Source organism: Piliocolobus tephrosceles, chromosome 1 (genome assembly GCF_002776525.5).
Source record: "Piliocolobus tephrosceles isolate RC106 chromosome 1, ASM277652v3, whole genome shotgun sequence".
In the NCBI taxonomy this organism is placed as follows: Eukaryota; Metazoa; Chordata; class Mammalia; order Primates; family Cercopithecidae; genus Piliocolobus; species Piliocolobus tephrosceles.
Window position 1 is genome coordinate 187,365,656 of NC_045434.1, and position 22,154 is coordinate 187,387,809.

General features: G+C 41.9%; 1 protein-coding gene across 8 annotated transcripts in view; it reads right to left on the reverse strand.

The window, feature by feature from the left end:
• Nucleotides 1–12,297, reverse strand: part of ZMYM4 (zinc finger MYM-type containing 4) — a 157,347-nt gene extending 145,050 nt beyond the window's left edge. For 3 of the 8 annotated variants that reach the window (XM_023232235.1, XM_023232237.1, XM_023232239.1), the window contains exon 1: nt 11,900–12,297. In XM_023232235.1, coding sequence (XP_023088003.1) covers nt 11,900–11,938 — 39 coding nt within the window. In that variant the 5' untranslated portion in view covers nt 11,939–12,297. Of the gene's footprint in view, nt 1–11,890 lie in introns of all 8 variants that reach the window. The other 5 variants (XM_023232240.2, XM_023232236.2, XR_002735658.1 and 2 more) reach the window with 4 other exon arrangements.
• Between the last annotated feature and the right edge of the window lie 9,857 nt (nt 12,298–22,154).

Genomic DNA, 22,154 nt, shown 5'->3' on the forward strand with positions numbered 1-22,154 from the left:
AAAGAAAGAAAGAAAGAAAGAAAGAAAGAAAGAAAGAAAGAAAGAAAGAAAGAAAGAAAGAAAGAAAGAAAAGATGGCTTTGAAATTGGGTAATGGGCTGAAAGAGTTTTGAGATGCATGATTTTAAAAAAGTATAGACTGCCTTAAAGACATGGTGGTAGAAACACTGATGTCAAAGGCAATTCTGGTTAGGGTTTAGAAGGATGTGTTGAGCAACTAAGAGAAAGTTTCTGTAGTCTTAGAGAATACATACACAGAATCATGTACACTTTGGTTCTTATCAATATTTTGGTTAAGGATGCTTCTGTTGCTGTCTCAGAAGTAAATAAAGAATATGTGACTGGCAACTGGAAGAAAGGTGATCTATGTTATAAAGTGGCTGAATTATGTTCTATTGTTGGATAGAAAGGAGAATCTGGAAGCCACAAACCTGAATATTTAGCCTAGGAGATTTCCAAGCAAAGTGTTGAAGGTACAGCTTGGTTCCTCCTTGGTATTTATAGTAAAATACAAGAGGAAAGAGATAAATTGAAGAAGGAACTTTAAGCAAAAGGAAACAATGATTAATTGGGAGGTTCTCAGATTATTCAGAATACAAAGGAGGTAGAAATTAGGAAATTCACTGTTTAGAAAAGTGTGTTCTAGAGAGCAGGCCACATGGCTGGACAACCATATGCTGAAGATATTAGCAGTGTGACTCATGAATCCAATCAATCATCTCAATAGAAATGAGGAATGGAGATGGAGTCATCAGTAAGGAGCTGTGAAGAATCCTCTTGTCTAATGATATGGATCCCCTTGATATGTAAGGAGACTGACAAGGTTTTAAAGAATATCATACCAACAAAAATGCTATAAGCCTGTACTGAAAGGAACAGAGATGAGACAAAATTTTTTAAAGTGTCTAACTTCTGGGATTTTATAGGCAAGAAATGGGCTAATACAGCTACTCAACTGCAAACATGTGCACCCCTTCAGGGAAAAGTAAAAATGACTGAAGGCAAGCAGCATAGCAGGGGGTGGGGGTGGAGAAGAAACAGGCCGACACCAGCTGCAGAGTCTCCATGGGCCCAGAGGGCAGAGGATCAAGCCACAGATGATTATTCTCAGGCCCTGAAACCTAGAGAAATTTGTCCTGCTGAGTTTTGAACTTGCTTGAAACCAGAGATCCTTTATTCTTTCCATTTCCTTCCTTTTGAAAGGGAACGTCTATCTTACAACTGTCTCATCCTCTCATCACTGTATTTTGGAAGCAGATACCTTGTTTTCTAGTTTCACAGGTGACAGATGGAGAATTTTGTCCCAAATGAATCAGGCCAAGTCCATACTCTTACCTAATTTAGATGATTTAGACAATGAGATTTGAAACTTTTTGAGGTTATAATATTTGGAGATTTTGGACTTAAGAGTTCATGCTGTAGCCAGGCGTGGTGGCTCACACCTGTAATCCCAGCACTTTGGGAGGCTGAGGCAGGCGGATCATGAGGTCAGGAGATGGAGACCATCCTAGCTAACATGGTGAAACCCCACCTCTACTAAAAATACAAAAAATTATCCAGGCATGGGGGCACGTGCCTGTAGTCCCAGCTACCTGGGAGACTGAGGCAGGAAAATGGCTTAAATCCAGGAGGCAGAGGTTGCAGTGAGCTAAGATTCCACCACTGCACTCCAGCCTGGGCAAGAGAGCGAAATTCCGTCTAAAAATAAAAAACAGAGTTCATGCTGTAATAGGTCAAGACTTTTGAGGATGTTGGGATGAGGTGAATTTCTTTTACATATGGGATGTAAATCAAGTTTTAGGGGTCAAAAAAAACTGTAGTGGATTAAACTGTGGCTCCCAAAAGTTATGTCCACCCAGAACCACAGTATGTGAGCAGAAAAGATCTTTGGAGAGGTAATTATGGTAAGGATCTTGAGATGAGAACACCCAGGAATAAGGTAGACCCTAAGAGACAGAAAAGAAGACACAGAAAGAAGACCATGGAAAGATGAAGGCAAAGACAGGAGTTTTGCCGCCACAAGTCAAGGAATACCAACCAAGCCACAAGAAAATGGAAGAGATTCCATCCTGGCTAACACAGTGGAACCCTGTCTCTACTAAAATTACAAAAAATTAGCCAGACGTGGTGGCGGGCGCCTGTAGTCCCAGCTACTCGGCAGGCTGAAGCAGGAGAATGGTGTGAACCGGGGAGGTGGAGCCTGCAGTGAGCCGAGATCACGCCACTGCACTCCAGCCTGGAGGAGAGAGCGAGACTCCGTTTAAAAAAAAAAGAAAATGGAAGAGACGAGCAAAGATTCTTCCCTAGAGCCTTGATTTTGGACTTCTAGCCTCTAAAACTGTGAGATAATTTCTGATGTTTTAAGCTACCAAGTATGTACTAATTTTTTTGGCAGCCTTAGGAAACTAATTTAAGAGACCACCAATCATCAAAGATACAATAAATTGAACACCAAAATGACTATGATAAATCAGAATGTATCACATATATTAAAACTCATGAGTTCATAATGATATTCCCTCCCAAACCTCACCTTTGGGAGTTGTGAGGGTGGGTATCAATTCATTTTTCTGAAAATTATTGATAAAGGGGAAAAAAATAAGCATTTATCCTGCTTTTTCTTTACAAACCATATTACAAGATAACCAAATAACTGATGAGGAAATTCTTTATGAAAGAATTCCAGTTAATAAATACAAAAGAAATGACCAAAAAAAAAAAATCACTCTTCTAATAAAATAATGGATATAGGCAACAATTATCATCGGCTGATAAATCCATTAAGTGAAAAGTTAAAAATAAATTAAGTTCGGATCCCACTGACAGAACCTAAACCAAATGATTCATTTAGTATCACTAAAAGTAGAACCACCACTTATGTTACCTCCTAGAATGATCCAACAAGAATTCACAGCTCCATCTAATGGGGTGACTATACATTCTAATTTGTCTAGAACAATTCCAGTTTAAACTATTCCTTCTGTATAATCATTAGCATCCCCTTTCATTCTCAAAATTGTCTGATTGCAAATAAATTATATAATCACTCTTTATAAGCATTTCTTGCCAAAGAAACTGAACCTAAACTCATGAAGCTCTACCAACTAGGGCTCTCAATCTTGGCTACAGATGGAAATCACTTGGTAAATTTTTTTAAATATTGAGATGACATTTTACCTCATGGGCTCTCATTAATGTATCCGGCCCAGGGATCAGGATAACTAAAAGCTCTCCAGATAATTCTAAAGCTTCAGCCAAAGTTCAGAACCACTGCTCTGTATTTAACTACTAATTTGTGGGAAATACGAGGGGTAAAGGAACATGTTAAATACCATAACAAGGATTCAATCAGCCAAATTCAAAATGTGGAAAATTCTCCTGGAACAATAAACTAGTTTTTTCAACAAGTAAATAGCATGGGAAAGGAGCACAGCGGGTATGAGTTAAGAAAGGGGATTACTGGCTGGGTGTAGTGGCTCATGCCTGTAATCCAAGCACTTTGGGAGGTGGAGGTGGGTGGATCACTTGAAGTCAGGAGTTCGAGACCAGACTGGCCAACATGGTGAAACCCTGTCCCTACTAAAAATACAAAATAAGCCAAGTCTGGTGGTACATGCCTATAATCCCAGCTACTCGGGAGGCTGAAGCAAGAAAATCGCTTGAACCCAGGAGATGGAGGTTGCAGTGAGCCAAGATCGTGCCACTGGACTCCAGCCTGGGCAATAAAAGCAAAACTCCATTTCAAAAAGAAAAAAAAGGGCGGGGGGATGATTACGGTTAAGAAAAACTTAAGAAACATATAAACCAAATGAAACGTGTAATTCTTAGTTGGATGATTTAAACATATCAAGTGTAAAAAGACACTTAAAGAATAAGAGAAGGCTGAACACAGACTAGATTAAGGAACTCTTTTGTTACGTATAACAGTATTGTGGTTGTGCTTGTTAAAAATTCTTACCTGTTAGAAATACACATGGAAGTATTTATAGATTAAATGATGTGATGTGTGTTATTTCTCTGAAATTATTTCAACTAAGGAAAAGAAGGAAGGAGGAAGGAAAGGAAAGGAGGGAAGAAAGAAGGGAGGGACAGAGGGAAGGAGGGAGGGAAGGAGGGACAGAAATGAGTAGTTAGATGAGACAGGAATGGTAAATTAATTTTTTGCTTATAAATATGTAATATGCATGTATTAAAATACTTACATTTGTAAGACATATTGGGAAGCATAAAGAAAGAAAAACACATATGATTCTTGACCTCAAAGAACTGATAGTACTGGGTTCTATATGCTGGATAGACCAAAACAAAACAAAAAAAAGGACTATCTTTGGTCAAAGGCAGCTAGCTAAAACTTCTAGGAAGCCAGAAAGATGACATGAATGAAATCAAAATAACAATATAAATATTTCCTAAGAAAGTGGGTATAGGTATGACAAGGTTGGATAAGAACTATTGCTACCCCAAAACTGCTAAATTCCAGAGATTATACCATAAACAGACTTTGAAAAACCCATGCTCTTACTAATGGCTAAGCCACATAAAAGTGTCTTTTTTTTTAAGTCAAATGATCAAGTATCAGCAATTTTGTTGGGCTGAAAACAGTACATTTATACAATACCTGCCTTTCTGCTTTGCTAAAGTAACTACATACAGTTAGCTCATAGTAAAATAATCAGAATTTTTAAGGGAAATATCACTTTTCTTTAAATAGTGGCTGTTCTCCTAATACAGAATTCAAAAATACCTCTTAAGTATCCATAGAAACTGCAATTTTATATTTATCTACTTACACATTCTTCAGTAACAAAACCTTTCTGGCAAGGCACAGTGGCTCATGCCTGTAATCCCAGCACTTTGGGAGGCTGAGGCGGGCGGATCATGAGGTCAGGAGTTCAAGACCAGCCTGAACAACATGGTGAAACCCTGTCTCTACTGAAAATACAAAAATTAGCCAGGCGTGGTGGCGCACGTCTGTAATCCTAGCTACTCGGGAGACTGAGGCAGGAGAATTGCTTGAACCCAGGAGATGGAGGTTGCAGTGAGCTGAGATCACGCCACTGAATTCCAGTCTGGGCGACAGAGCAAGACTCTGTCTCAAAAAAAAAAAAAAAAACAAAGAAAAGAAAAAAGAAAATCTTTCCATTGTCAAAAAAAGTACAAATATAACCTTTAAAGTAAATCACAGCTTCAAAATATTTAGTGTATATTTTCTAAAAAATAAATATGAGCTGTGAATACGTATTTTAAGATGATCTCAAACAAAAATGTATTTCTTTGGGAACAAGCTAACTTAATGATTCCTGAGAAGTAATTTACATCAACTTTGTTTGAGTGTAATTCAAATTATTCTAACATCCATACATTACAGATAAAGAATTATGTGCTTTATTTTACAAATGAGAATATAAACACTAACCATAACATTTCTGGATAAACAAAAGTGCTAACCTATATGATCAAATAAGACCAGTTCAAAATAATAATTGATCCTGATTTAGCCATCATATCTCCAGCAAATCTCTCTGTGCTTTAGTTTCCTAACTTATAAAATGGGACAATAATTGTGGTGGAAAAATATATCACATGTAAAATACTTAGAAAAATGACTAGCACTTAAGGGTTTATAAATACCAAGTATTATCATTATTCACAGATGTCTCTGCTTATTACAGGATGGGAAGAAGCAGTATGTGAAAACAACTCAGAATCATTCTCAATATTAGAATGACCTCTCCTTTAAAAAAAAAAAAAAAAAAAAAAGACAGTGTCTTCCTTGCTCTGTCACCCAGGCTGGAGTGCAGTGGCACAATCATAGTTCAGTGCAACCTGGAACTCCTAGGCTCAAGCAATCCTCCCACCTCAGCCTCGTGAGTAGCTAAGACTGCAAGCACATGCTACTAAACCTGGGGTAATTGTTTTAATTTATTGTAGAGATGGGGTCTTGCTATGTTGCCCACGATGGTCTCAAACTCCTGGCCTCATGCCACCCTCCTGCCCTGGCCTCCCAAAGTGCTAGGATTACAAGCATGAACCACTGTACCAGCCACAAGTAGTATTATTTACAGATGCTTCTGTGTGTTACAAGATGGGAAGCAGTGTGAAAACAATGCAGAATCATTGTATTTGAATGGCCTCTTCAAATGGTCTCTAAACAAAGAGTCAATACTTTCTCAAAGCAAATTATTTACATTGCATACATATAAACCGCAAATATTTTAATTATATGTACCACCATGTTTTTAAGTAATACATTTAGCAAAAAGACAGAAGAAAAAAAGTTCATTAAGGAATTAAGAGGGATCAATCTTTTGCAATTATTTTATTATAAAATATTAAAATAACAGAAATTCAAAACAAAACTTCTCCATATCCCATCACATCATGAAGTCAATGTTTTCATTTGTTCGTATTTTCTACTGTCTATATGCATGTTCAATTTTCACACATGTATATTATGTTAATAGATAACATTTTATAGTCTACATTTTCACTTAGCATTATACCATGAACACTTTTTCCACTTTGTGAAATTTTCACCCTTAAACTCTCTTTCCTTTCTCCTCCCTACCCACTGAAGGTAATCAATGGTAATATCCTGACCTGGGTCCTCCACAATTTTCTCTAAGTTCACACATACACAAACATATACAGACACAAATGTGGGGAGGCAAGAAAGGTCATTTTGTTTTGTTTTTCAGAAAAAATGGAAGCATACTACTTATACATATGCTTTCTCTCTTTTTAAACCATACCAGATATATACATCTCAAATTTAATATACAGAGAATTTTAAGTATGAAAATGAATACAACTTACTAGACTGGGTAATATTCACATTTATAAAAGTTATTATTTTGTAAGTAAACTTTGAAAAGACAAGGATTTTTACAACAAAATATGGCTGCCAGATTTAGTTAGACCTCATATTTCATAACATACTTGTTATTATAATAGCCATGCATAAATAATTCAATCATTTATAATAAACCTACCTGAGTCTTAAAAGCTATTTGAGAAAACAAAAATTTTATCATCTAAAAAAATTAAATAATACGCCAACTTTAGAGTGTGTGTGTGTGTTTATTTGTGTGGGGGTGATGCTTGTTTTAACGCCTTCATGTACAGGCACTAGGATATGAACTTAATTCTCTCTATACCAGAGATGGTAGATGAATATAGTGCTGATCTACCCACACACTCAGCTCCCCCGTGTTCACAAATTGAGAGACTAGCATTCTAGCATATTCTGAATACAACTGTTCCAACTGCCCACAAATATAAAAACAAGACATCAGGCAGGCCTACCTAGAATTTAAGGTTGTTAACCCAATAGTCTTAAAATGCAGTCACCAGTCGGGCATGGTGGCTCACGCCTGTAATCCCAGCACTTTGGGAGGCCAAGGCAGGCAGATCACGAGGTCAGGAGATCGAGACCATCCTGGCTAACACGGTGAAACCCCGTCTCTAGGCCGGGCGCGGTGGCTCAAGCCTGTAATCCCAGCACTTTGGGAGGCCGAGACGGGCGGATCACGAGGTCAGGAGATCGAGACCATCCTGGCTAACATGGTGAAACCCCGTCTCTACTAAAAAATACAAAAAACTAGCCGGGCGAGGTGGCAGGCGCCTGTAGTCCCAGCTTACTCGGGAGGCTGAGGCAGGAGAATGGCGTAAACCCCGGAGGCGGAGCTTGCAGTGAGCTGAGATCCGGCCACTACACTCCAGCCTGGGCGACAGAGCAAGACTCCGTCTCAAAAAAAAAAAAAAAAAAAAGAAACCCCGTCTCTACTAAAAATACAAAAACAAAAAATTAGCTGGGCGTCAATGGCAGGCGCCTGTAGTCCCAGCTACACTGGAGGCTGAGGCGGGAGAATGGCGTGATGAACCCAGGAGGCAAAGCTTGCAGTGAGCTGAGATAGCGCCACTGCACTCCAGCCTGTGTGACAGAGCAAGACTGTCTCAAAAACAACAACAACAACAAAAATGCAGTCACCTGCCCATCTAACCATAATCCAGAACAATCAGAAGATCCCTAAATCTAGATCCATGGGAGAGAACTTTGGGGAGTAAAGGACAGTATGAAAGATTTACAGAGCCCCTCAAAATTACAAAGCAGAGAACTTGGTACTCAACCCACAGAGTCTCTGCTGTAACAGGTAACCTTTTCTTACAAAAATAAATCAGCAAGTCTTCTGAGTTCCTATTGTGTAGAGGTCACAAGATGTTGAGAAGCAAAAAGCAATGAAATAGATACTATGTTAAAGGAGTTTACAATTTATCAGGAGAGCCAGCATATATTATCCTAAATGACCCTAAGTAACAGAGCACAATACCTAGCATACAGCTTATGAAATAGCACAGGTGCTTAGCAACTTTTCTGTGACATGATTACAAAGGTCAAAAGCAGTAAGCATTATTAAGTACAATACCATGTCATCAATACAATTTCAGATTGAATAGTTTAAAGTTACTATCTAACTCTATGTGGATAGTTTGTTTCAACTCCCTCAAGTCAGTCAATTTCCAAAGACATGGTACTGCATAGTCCCCATTAATCAGCTTGGAGTATACATACGGAATCCATGTGTAATTTGGCACATACCAAAAAAAAGTGGAAAAAAGTACTTATATTATTTAAGACAATCATACTGAACATTCTAATGAAATATCAAAAACAAAATGAATTATGGATCAAAAAATATTATTTATGTATTATTTTTACTTTTTCTAGAGAGGTGGTTTCCCTCTGTCACCCAGGCTGGAGTGCAGTGGCAATATCATAGCTCACTGCAACTTCCAACTCCTGGGCTCAAGCAATGCTCCCACCTCAACCTCTGGAATTAATTTGGAACCTTTGGAATTAATTAACCCCATTAATTCCAAAAATTAATGAATGTGACATTCCTTCGTGATGAAACTGGCAAAATAATGGTGGAAACCTATACAAGTGCTGCGTATGTTATAGGTTGTTAAAAATAAAATTAAGTTTTGGGCCAGGCCCGGTAGCTCATACCTGTAATCCCAGCACTTTGGGAAGCCTAGGTGGGCTGATTACCCGAGGTCAGGAGTTCGAGACCAGTCTGGCCAACATGGGGAAATCCCATCTCTACTAAAAATACAAAAATTAGCCAGGCATGGTGGTGCGTGCCTGTAATCCCAGTTACGAGGGAGGCTGAAGCAGAATTAATTGAACCCATGAGGTGGACGTTGCAATGAGCTGAGATTGCGCCACTGCACTCCAGCCTGGGTGACAGAGCAAGACTCCGTCTGAAAATTAATAATAATAATAAAGTTTTGGCCGGGCACGGTGGCTCAAGCCTGTAATCCCAGCACTTTGGGAGGTTGAGACGGGCGGATCACGAGGTCAGGAGATCGAGACCATCCTGGCTAACATGGTGAAACCCCGTCTCTACTAAAAAATACAAAAAACTAGCCGGGCGAAGTGGCGGGCGCCTGTAGTCCCAGCTACTCGGGAGGCTGAAGCAGGAGAATGGCATAAACCCGGGAGGCAGAGCTTGCAGTGAGCTGAGATCCGGCCACTGCACTCCAGCCTGGGTGACAGAGTGAGACTCCGTCTCAAAAAATAATAATAATAATAATAATAAAGTTTTTACTGCTACCAGTGTGGAATCTTTTTTTCTTTTCCAGCATTCCTTTAGCAGAAGATTCACAAGACCAGTAACATCTTTTAAGTGCACTACAAGAGACAGAAAATATTTAAAATCCAGCTGAATTTGTTGTTAAAGTGCACAGATGTTTTCTAGAATATCCTAGAACATCCTAGTACCGAAGGTGAATGACAACATTCCCAGCAACTGGATGCAGAAATCTCCCTGAATTAACATTACATATCTGAAGTAATTTACCCTATATATTTTCATTGGTGGACTATTTGCCATATGCCTTCATCCAAGCACAGTAAGGATCCAGTTCAAAACTGAACACAACTTGAAATTTTTAAAATTTCAAAACTCATGCATTCTATACCCAACATTTATACTTACAAAATTATTTGGACATACCATCATACAGCTTAACTTGTTCTATGACTAATTATTGCATTAGGTGAATCCAACATTTTGTAAACTTATCAACGGTAAACATTTATTGTTCAAAACACTACAATAAAATGCATTAAAATAACAAGACTGATGAACAAAAAGAGGGATAGAGGGGTAAATACATGATAAAACAAGTGGAATGCAATTCTTTTGGGGAGGGGGGTTTGAGACAGTGTCTCACTCTGTCACCTAGGCTAGAGTACAGTAGCCCGATCTCGGCTCACTGCTACCACCGCCTCCCGGATTCAAGCAATTCCCCTGCCTCAGCCTCCCGAATACCTGGGATTTACAGGCACCCGCCACCACGCCGGGCTTTTTGTATTTTTAGTAGAGATGGGGTTTCACCATGTTGGCCAGGCTGGTCTCGAAATCCTGGCCTCAAGTGATCCTCCCGCCTCAGCCTCCCAAAGTGCTGGGATTACAGGCGTGAGCCGCCGCGCCTGTCCGGAATGCATTGTTAACCGCACCGCGCCTGTCCGGAATGCATTGTTAACCGTACGATCTAGGCGGTTGGGTGTATGGCTGCTCCCTGTAAGTTTTATAATTCTGCCGGATAGTTCAAAATATTTTCCTAATAAATTGTTGGAAAAAATAACACTTGATACTTCTTTGGTCATTTACAATTGAAGCTTTTAAAAAGAGAAACATAGATTAAACTCCTCTGTGGCATCCCACACAGGCACTACAGTTGGGACAAACCTGGATTCAAATCCTAGCTCAACCTTGCACCTAGTTGTGTGATCTAAGTAAATTACTTAAGCCCTGAACACCTAAATTTCCTCATCTCCAAACAGGTTCTACGTGGAGTTACTATGAAGTTAAATTCTTCACATAAAGCTCTTAGCTCAGTGCCAGGCACATAGTAAGCACAAAAAGCGTCAGCTGTAGTATCATTATGAGATTAATTTTATGCTAAGTTGAAAGGGCATTCTTCATAAAGTAGTAATTTTTTGCCCTTTTGCTAATTGACCGTTTCTGAAACCATTCCCAAAAGGAAGACTCCTAAAAGGAAATTTACTTCTTATGCTAAGCGGAGAGGAAGTAAAAGAAAAGTGAGGGATATTGCTCAATCAATAGTACAGTATTGTTCGCCATCTAAAAAAAAACCACTGAAAATTAAATAAGAAAAGTTTCCAGACAAACTTTAAAAGGTATTCAAACAACTCCTATGTAGAACTGGCTTCACCTCTGCAGGTTGATTGAGTACATCCCTGTTATGACAAAACTTGTCATGCTCTTCCACGTCCCTAATTGCGAGTAAGAAGCTAGGTTAGAACATGACATTCATAGTAGCCAGAATTCTTCTCCTAAATCAGGACATGCCAACGATCCCACTTCTTCACAGGTAAGACCACCACCCCTACTTTGGTCTACATAATGGCCATAGGGGGAGGGGAAAAGAGGCAGGAAAATGAATTCGCGATAGTGTTACTGAAGAACCCTCCGGTTATTTCTCCTGATACCCCTCCACGACTTATTCCCGCCACCACCACCCCCACCTGACCTCTCCCCAGTTAAACTTCCACACTCTGATGGACTAAAGATGCACTTAAGAATCTGACACCTCCCCTCCTCGGGCCCAGATATCCCACCCCAGTGCTGGGGAAGGTGGGGGGAGGAAGGCAAACAACGGCCCCCTCCCTTCCCCCCAACCCAGCAGCAAATCTTTGTCCCACCTGCCGAGGGACCGCTCGCCAGCGCGCTCCGGACCCCAGACTGCCTGCCCGCAACCTTGTTCCAACTGGGCCTCGGCGACCCCTACACGGACCTGAGTATGGCCCATTCCCGGCCCCGGGCCGCGCCCCGCCCCCCGCCGCCCGAGTTCTGCCTCACCTCACCTACCCTCTTTCGGGGGCCGGACTCCACCTCTCTCTCCGCCATGTTGGGCCCCGCTCGGAACCGCTGCGGCTCCCCGCGCGGTGGCGGCGGTACCTCTCGGGCCCCCGGCCCCCGCCCACACTGCAGGCACGGCCGCCTCGCGGCAGCTTCCCTGGACCCGGCCGGGCCTTGCGCCGAGAGTGGGGAGGGGGCGGATGCCGCGCGCCGGGCCGCAGCTTCTGAGATCCCACGGGTCCGCGCGTGGGCGGGAGGGCCGGCCCGGGGACGCGGTGGGGGGGGCCGGGACTCGGGGGGTTAATTGCCTCCAAGGGGCCCCGTGAGTAGGATTATTTTCTCTCAGAGAAATTCCTCCGCCTGCGGTTTCTTAAAGGGATCACCAAATCAGCCCCTTGCGCGCGCCCCTGATGCGCAGGCGCACCTTAAGTCCCTCCTTCCTTTCCCACCAAGCCCCCGGTCCTGAGCGTGCGCGGTAAGTGGCCTTGGGTAGGCCAAATCCTGCAAGTCTCTTTGCTGCCAGCAGCTGCTCCCACCACTCAACTATGGCTGCTCCCTTAAAGGGACCATGACGCAGTGATGAAGGAAGAATGAAAGAAATTAGTGGAAAGACAATCTGGAGAATTGGGTGTAATGTCAGTGAGGGGTCCACATCACCATCTTACACCTGACTGCAGTGGTACCATTGAAAAGGGAAAGTCATGGTGAGCTGAAGTTCTCAGTGGACCTCTGAACATGAAGAATCCCAAACCAATGAGGGAACAAGATAGTCATCTCAAGGAAAACCAACTTTCCTCCCTTTCGACCGCCCATGCTGAAGTACAAGGCATAGAATATCAAGGGCCAACTCCTATAACCTCACCTTAAAATCAAAGCTTTTGGTGATTTTGAAGACTGAACCAACAACTGGAAATAATGTGTTCAATAGTAATTTCTCCTTAGAACATCAAAATGGAGAAGGATCTTAGGGAACCATTTACTCCAGTGCTCCCAATGATAAAGTTGCAGCCTGATCATGGGGAGTAATTCGTCCCAATAACTAATGGCTGGTGTGGAGCTGGAATCAAGATTTCAGTCTCAGTCCTCCAGGCTATCTTCAGGCAAGAGATAAATTTCGTTTAATTTGGTATCCCTAGAAGATTAAAAATTGAAGTTTCATGGTATTTGGAGAATATCGTAATTCTCCTGTGAAAATGTAATGATTTGCAGATGATGTGTGTCCTCATTCACCTCTACTGAAGGAGCTTGACAATCTGCCGTAAAGGATAAGCATCTTATTTCTAAGCAGGAAACCAGGAAGTAGATTTGGGTCTATCTTGTTCCAAAACTGGGAACAAGATAGGAACTCTATCTTGTTCCTAAGCTGCAAATGGCTAAAGAGAGAAGGAGGGCTTCATTCTTCTTCTGTTCATTCTAGTTCCCACAAGCTTTGGGTGGAGGAAAAAAATGAAGCTTATAATGATAACTCAGGAACAGTGAGGAGACATATAGTAAGAATTAGAAAGAAGTTGCCTCCTGAAGGCCATTTCCCATGACAAGACATACTCAAGTGGGAATAAGTAGCTCCTGAAGTCACAGGATAATGAGATGTAACTTCTTTTTTATTTATCACTTGGTAGCTATTCTGAAATGGACATTTTCCAATCTGTAATATTTTGCTGAAGACTATTGGTGAAATTGCTGCAAGTTTCCATACTGGCCTTGCTTATGCCTTTAGCACTGTCTTTAATTTCACTTCTGGGTAAGAGAGAAGAAAGAAGGACAAAGAAATACGTTCATTTCAGCCAGAATTTTAAAAACAAGTTCCCTTTAGTTCCATGTCCAGGACAAAAAAGAAAAGAGGAGCCACAAAAAGATAATTCCAGGGTATGTGGCTACATAAAACTTCTAGTGGTTTCCACCTGTTTTGTTGGCAGTGGAATACTCCCTTCTAATAAAATCTGATGGTTTAAAATGTGGAGCTGCTAAGTTGGGAGTGTAAGTGGGGAACCCACTAGTCTGTCCACCCAGCCTCACCCTTGCACTTTCTCTCCTTTCATGCCCCCTCCCATCATTAGAGAAATGTTGACTGTCTCAGATCACAGTTTAAACTTATTAGTTTAGTCTAACTCCACATTTTCAAGGTGGAGCCTCTGAGGCTTAGAGAAGATATGATTTTCTTGAGATCACACACAGGATAAGTAGCAGTATCAAGACTGAAACAGACATCTTGATCCTCAGGGCTCTGTCCTGTGCCGACTGTTTCTGGCGGTATTAGCAACGTGTTAGGTCTTGAATAATAGGTGGGATTTGTATATTTCAAATAGTATAGAAGCATAACATGAATGTTCAGGGCAATCATCCATATGGAGGAATGAGACAAGAGAAAACCATTTAGTGAGCACTGAAAAGTTAATCATCATTTTATAGAAGGGTTCACAGAGCTTAAGTGACTAGTCCAAGATCATTCAGCACTGAGGCCAAGTCAGAATTCAAAGGCTCGTTCTGACTTATTTGAAATATTGTAAACTAGACATTGCATGGTGGCCTTGTGACCAAATCTGCTCCGCAGAAATGTATTTGATTTGTACTGTGTATAGCCATATGATCTTGATCAAGGCAGTTGTCCTGTGCCTCACTTTCCTTGTCTGTAAAATGGGACACCAAGAGAATTAAATTAGTTAACATCTCTAAATCTCCTAGAACACTATTAGTTCCTAATACCGTATGAGTATTATTATTATTATTTTTTTTTTTTTTTGAGATGGAATCTCGCTCTGTCATCCGGGCTAGAGTGCAGGGGCTAGAGTGCAGTGGCACAATCTTAGCTCACTGCAAGCTCCGCCTCCCGAGTTCACGCCATTCTCCTGCCTCAGCCTCCTGAGTAGCTGGGATTACAGGCGCCCACCACCACACCCAGCTAATTTTTTGTATTTTTAGTAGAGATGGGGTTTCACCATGTTAGCCAGGATGGTCTTGATCTCCTGACCTCGTGATCCACCCACCTCGGCCTTCCAAAGTGCTGGGATTACAGGCATGAGCCACCGTGCCCGGCCATTATCTTTAAAAAAAAAAAAAAATCAAGCCTGTAATCCCAGCACTTTGGGAGGCCAAGACGGGCGGATCACGAGGTCAGGAGATCGAGACCATCCTAGCTAACACAGTGAAACCCCGTCTCTACTAAAAAATACAAAAAAAAAAAAAAACTAGCCGGGCGTGGTGGCAGGCGCCTGTAGTCCCAGCTACTCGGGAGGCTGAGGCAGGAGAATGGTGTAAACCCGGGAGGCAGAACTTGCAGTGAGCTGAGATCCGGCCACTGTACTCCAGCCCCGGGGGGGACAGAGCCAGATTCCATCTCAAAAAAAAAAAAAAAGTTATATATCAACATTTTAAATGAGATATTTCACCTTCAAATCCAGTGTTCTGACTTATCTCAAAAAAAAAAAAAAAAACTAGACTATAATGGGGGTAGTATCTTGCAAATATCAAACTGATTTCTTTTAACTTTCTTAAGTCATCCTCTATCATAGACTCTTGCTTGAAATGTAGCCTTGAGACTTATTTTCCCAATCAGGAGAGAACAGAATGAAGAGAAAAAGAATTTGCTAAATTTTCTTAGTTCCATTTAATCTATGAAGCTCAGCACATAATAATTTTATAGAGTTCTTACATACTCCACAGGAAATGCCTTCCATCCAAATGTCGTTCCATCCAGGACAGCTAAGCCATGAGGCTGTGTATAGGGAAATAAAAGAAAAGTCTGACTCTTTTAATAAAAGTGTAGAGAGAAGAACAAAGAGAGGTAAGAGAGGCATAGGTTAAGAGACATGTGCTCCTGTCTTCTCATTCCAGCTCTTCAAAGCAGAAAGGATTCTTACTTTGCTCTGTTTAGGATTCCAAGTAGAGATGACTTGCAGACTATGCCCATACCAACAAGCAGCCAGCCACATATAGGAAGTCATGCCCTGGTTTAGTTGGGAAAAGAGAGCAGGCCTGCATTTAGCTCCTTAGAGTGTCTCTCAGCCAGAGGTGAATCCAGGTTTTACAGATCTTGAAGCTTATGTGATGAAGGGAGAGGGAGGGTTTTGTTGTTGTTGTTGTTGTTTGTTTGTTTGTTTGTTTGTTTTTTAAGAAAAAACAGAATTACATACACAAAATTAGGTACAGGTTTTGGGAGGAGCTCGGCAAGTGAGTGATCCTTAGCTCCTGCGATAGAGTATATCCAGAAGTTCCCACATACCCTGTAGAAGAATAAGGAAAGTAGCCAAGCGTGCTGGCTGGCAAGTATAGGAGGAAGTAGCTCTGTAAATTACACTGGGTCAGGAACAAAAAGTAGTAACAGCCAGACCTCAGGAAGACCTGTGGTTTGCCATCAGGCTCTGAGCAAACTTAGTGAGGCCAGGCTACAAAACATTCCACTCTCTTACCAACAGGCTGTAGAGCATCCTGAGAGGTCAGGGACTCCAAATAGATCCAAGGTCTCAGGCTTCCCCAACGTCATGATGCCTCATACATGCAGACACTATTTTAGAGACTCACTCAGAGGGAGAGGGCAGCCACAGGAAAGATTCAGTGTTTCTTTCCAAAAGAAATTATTAACTAACAGAATTCTAACCATTAGATTCAAGTATGTTTTAAACTACATTGGACATTTAGGTAGATCCATTCAGAAAATGTTAGGAAGAAAGTAAAGCAAGTGGGATAAAAAAAAAACTATAGTGGGGCTACTTTAGATATGTTAGTCAGCGAATATTTTCCAAGGAGGTGACTTTGTTTTTCTTTTTCTTTTCTTTTGGAAACAGGGTTTTGGTTGGGCGCAGTGGCTCACGCCTGCAATCCCAGCACTTTGGGAGGCTGAGGCAGGTGGATCACTTGAGGTCAGGAGTTCCAGACCAGCCTGGCCAACATGGTGTCTCTACTAATTTGTGTCTCTACTAAAAATACACAAATTAGCTGGGCATGGTGGCACACGCCTGTAATCCCAGCTGCTCGGGAGGCTGATGCAGGAGAATTGCTTGAACCCAGGAGGCAGAGGTTGTAGTGAGCCAAGATCGTGCCACTGCACTCCAGCCTGGGAGACAAAGTGAGACTCTGTCTCAAAAAAAAAAAAAAAAAAAAAAGACAAGATCTTGCTCTGTCACCCAGGCTGAAGTACAGTGTCACCTTCATAGCTCACTGCAGCCTCAAACTCCTGGGCTAAAGTGATTCTTCCGCCTCAGCCTCCCAAAGTGGTAGGATTATAGCTGTGAGCTGTCACACCTGGCTAGGAGGTGACATTTGAGCTGAAACTTAAATCATGACCTCATGACTGAGAGCCATCTGTGCAAATGTCTGGGTCAGAGCATTCCAGTCAAAGGGAGCAGCAAGTGTAAAACCCCTTGGCAGGAACAAACCTTAAGTGTTCAAGAAAAGCAAGGTGCCAATGTTACTAGAACCAAGTGAGAGAGGGGCAGAAGATGAAGTCAGAGAAGCAGACAAAGACAAATTATGAAGATCCTTGGGGGCCACGGTAAGGATTTGTAATTTTCTGTGTATGATGGAAAGCCATTGAAATCTTAAAAAAAAAAAAAAAAATGATGTGACCCCTCTGGATACCATGTGCATTACAGAATAAGCCATAAAGGAGCAAGGGTGGATTTAAGTTAAGAGGCTTTGTGGCAGTCCAGGTAAGAGATAACAATGACTTAGCCTAGGGCATTGACATTGGAGATAGTAAAAATTAGTCAGATTCAAGATATATATATTTTGGAGGTAGGCCAGGCACGGTGGCTCATACCTGTGATCCCAGCACTTTGGGAGGCCGAGGCGGGCGGATCACAAGGTCAGGAGATGGAGACCATCCTGCCTGACACGGTGAAACCCCATCTCTACTAAAAATACACAAAATTAGCCAGGCGTGGTGGCGGGCACCTGTAGTCCCAGCTACTCTGGAGGCTGAGGCAGGAGAATGGCGTGAACCCGGGAGGTGGAGCTTGCAGTGAGCCGAGATTGCGCCACTGCACTCCAGCCTGGGTGACAGAGTGAGACTCCATCTCAAATAATAATAATAATAATATTTTGGAAGTGTAGCCAATAGGATTGCTGCTAATGAATTGGGTGCTGGGAGTGAAAGAAAAGGTGATTTAGGGATGATTGTTAGCTTTTTAGCCTAAGTAGATAGGATAATGCTGTTGCCCATTATTTGAAATGGAGAAGAAAAGAGCAGATGTGAGAGACTGGGCAGAGAAGGAAGGAAGATGTCTTGGACATGATAAATTTTAGATGCCTCTAGACATCCAAGTGGAAATGTCAAATAGCAGTTAGATATTCAAGTCTGAAGCTTAGGAGAGATAACAGGGCTAGAGATAGAAATATGGGAGTTGGCGGTATAAGCCATAGACTTGATAGTGTTACCAAGAGCACGTATATTGAAATGAGCCCTGCGGCCGGGCGCGGTGGCTCAAGCCTGTAATCCCAGCACTTTGGGAGGCCGAGACGGGCAGATCACGAGGTCAGGAGATCGAGACCCTCCTGGCTAACACGCTGAAACCCCGTCTCTACTAAAAATACAAAAAACTAGCCGGGCGTGGTGGCGTGCACCTGTAGTCCCAGCTACTCCGGAGGCTGAGGCAGGAGAATGGTGTAAACCCGGGAGGCGGAGCTTGCAGTGAGCTGAGATCCAGCCACTGCACTCCAGCTCGGGCGACAGAGCAAGACTCCGTCTCAAAAAAAAAAAAAAAAAGAAATGAGCCCTGAGGCACCCCAACACTTATGACTCAGGAAGAGAAAGAGGATCAGCCAAGTAGGAAAGTCAGGAGAATGTGTGGTCTCAGTAACCAAATAAAGAGTGTTTTGGGAGAGGCTCAATTACTAATTTTTCAGATGTCACTGAGAGGACAAGTAAGATGAGGCCCAGGAATTGATGATAAGATTGAAAGATCTTTAGTGATCTGGACTAGAATCATTTCAGTGGATTTGTTTAAACATAAGCATGATTGGAGTGGTCTGAGGAGAGAACAGGAGATGAAGACATAGAAACACTGAATATGAACAATTCTTTCAAAGAAGTTCCACTTTGAAAAAGATTAGAGAAATAAGGTGTTATTGGAGAGGAATGTGGCCAAGAAATCTTTTTTTAAAAGATGGGAATCACTAACGCACATTAAAAATAGTAAACCATGACCAAATGTATTGGAAAGGTCTAATAAATGACATGGGCCAGGCGCAGTGGCTCACACCTGTAATCCCAGCACTTTGGGAGGCCAAAGCGGGTGGATCACCTGAGGTCAGGAGTTCAAGACCAGCCTGGCCTACACGGTGAAACCCCGTCTCTACTAAAAATACACAAATTAGCTGGACATGGTGGCAGGCGCCTGTAATCCCAGCTACTTGAACTCAGGAGTCTGAGGCAGGAGAATCACTTGAACCTGGGTGGCGGAGGTTTCAGTGAACTGAGATTGTGCCATTGCACCCCAGCCAGAGCGACAAGAGCAAAACTCCATCCAAAAATAAATAAATAAATAAAGGACATGGCCTCCAACACGTCTCCCTCCAAGCTGAGACAAACCATGGAGATGAGGCTGAGACAGTAGAGAAAAGCCAGGAAGTAGATAACTGGGCAGGTCAAAAAGAAATCAAGCATCCTGGGGTAAATCCAACTCTAGCAGTCAGTGTTCCATCTAGTATTTAGTCCCTGGGACATACATTCTTTAGAATTAGCATAATTATTTTTTTTTCTGCAAAGGAAGCTAAATATCAATTCGTTGATTGATTATGTATTTATTTATATTAGAGACAGGGTCTTGTTCTGTTGCTCAGGCCGGAGTATGGTGGTGTGATCATGGCTCACTATAACCTCAAACTCTTGGGCTAAAGGGATCCTCCCACCTGAGCATCCTAAGTAGCTAGGACTACAGGCATGTGCCACCACTCCAAGCTAATTTTTAAAATGTTTTTTAGAGATGGGGTCTCTCTATGTTATCCCGGCTGGTCTTCAACTCCTGGCCTCAAGCAGTCATCCCACCTTTATCTCCCAAAGTGCTGGGCATGAGCCACTGCACCCAGCCAGTAAGTATCAGTGTACTTCTATAAACCTTGTTCTTCAAGTTCTACTGGATGAGATACAATTCAGTACTAACCAGAATATATTAAAGATGAGCACATTGAAGCTGGGCGTGGCAGCATGCACTTGTAGTCCCAGCTTCTTGGGAGGCTGAAGTGAACTATGATTGTTCCTGTGGATAGCCAGTGCACTCCAGTCTCCTGGGCAAATAGTGAGACTCTGTCCAGAAAAAAGAAGAAGGAGAAGGAGAAGAAGAAGAAAGAAGGAGAAGAGGAAGAAGAGGAGGAAGGAGGAAGAAGGAGGAGGAGAGGAGGAGGAGGAGAGGAGGAGGAGAAAAGAAAAAGAAGAAGGAGAAGGAGAAGAAGGAGAAGAAAGAGAGAAAGAAAGAGAAAAGAAGATGAAAGATGAGCACAGTTAATGCTGGTGAGTTAGATATTTTGCATGACAGAATGAAAAGGTAAAGAATGTAGTCTGGCAAGTAACAGTATTGTAACCCACCTGAATAATCATGAGAGTTTTCAGCTCCTAAAATCATGCCAATAATAACAGCAATATTGCTTTCAGTAACGCAGAAATTATTTTCAAAAGAAAATTTTTTAAAATTTCATATTAAAAATCATTTCCCCTGGCTGGGTGCAGTGGCTCATGCCTGTAATCCCAGCACTTTGGGAGGCCGAGGCAGGCGGATCGCCTGAGGTCAGGCGTTTGAGACCAGCCTCACCAATATGATGAAACCCTGTCTCTACTAAAAATACAAAAATTAGCTGGGCATGGTGGCATGTGCCTGTGGCTCCAGTTACTCAGGAGGCTGAGACGGGAGAATCTCTTGAATCTGGGAGGCGGATGTTGCAGTGAGCCGAGATCACACCATTGCACTCCAGCCTGGGCAGCAAGAGCAAAACTCCATCTCAAAAAAAAAAAATCACTCCCCCCCACAAAGAAAGAAAAACAGAATATGCACCTTTTAATTTTATTTATTTATTTTTTGAGAGAGAGAGAGATCAAGTCTTGCTATGTCGCCTGGCTGGAGTGCAGTGGCACGATCTTGGCTCACTGCAACCTCCGCCTCCCAGGTTCAAGCAATTCTCCTGCCTCAGCTTTCTAAGCAGCTGGGACTACAGGTGCACACCACCATGCCCAGCACATTTTGTATTTTTTTTTTTAGTAGAGCCGGGGTTTCACTATATGTTGGCCAGGCTGGTATTGAACTCCTGACCTCAGGTGATCCACCCACCTCAGCGTCCCAAAGTGCTGGGATTACAGGCCTGAGCCACCAGGCCGACCCAAAATATGTACTTTAAAACTCTAGAAAGATACGAAAAAAAACAGTAGTTACATATTTGTAACTTCTGCTACATAGGTGGTAGTACTTACATATGTCATAGTAGTAGTTACATATGTAACTACTAGTATGTTAGTAGTAGTTACATATGTAACTACTGCTACTAGGTAAGTAGTAGTTACATATGTAACTTCTACTACAAATTTGTAACTTTCAAGATAAAGGAAGATTGTGGGGAATAACATTCCTTCTATACCTTTTCAGTTTTTGAACTATGCAAATATATTACTTATTTTTTAAATCAAATAACTTTTAAACTAGTTCCGTCAGAATTCTGATTAAAATAGTAAAGAGCTGAAATAAATTTAAAAAATAATGTTATCATCAACAAAACATCCAGCATACATCAAACAACAGGATGGGAACAAATGTTATTTATCATGCTTTCTGTATGAACAGCAATTTATTGCTTTCAAGGTATTTTCACACACATTTTCATCTTGCCTGTTAGAGAACATTTTATCCACATTATTTTACAGGAGAGGACACAGACTCTCAGAGGTTAAGTGACCATAGGTTGTCACCAAGGCCACAGAGCTAGTAAGAGGAGGAACCTGATAGATGTTTAGGCTGTCTGACTCCAAGTTTAGACAATTTCAGGACAAAGGTTACAAATGCAAATACCCCAGAAGCAAGGTTACAAATGCAAATGCTTACAGGAGCTAGTATGCAGCATAAATGAGTAAAAAAACCCAAGTGGAATAGCAGAAAGCTCATGCCCTTTCTGCCAGGGCAGCCACTACTCATTCCAGGATATTCTTCCCAAGAGGGAATGCCAGCCCATCCTTGCCAGATCTTCACATTGCTAACTCAGAAATTGCACTGTACTTGAAATTTCCCGCCGGGCACAGTGTCTCATGCCTGTAATCCCAGCACTTTGGGAGGCTGAGGCGGGCGGATCA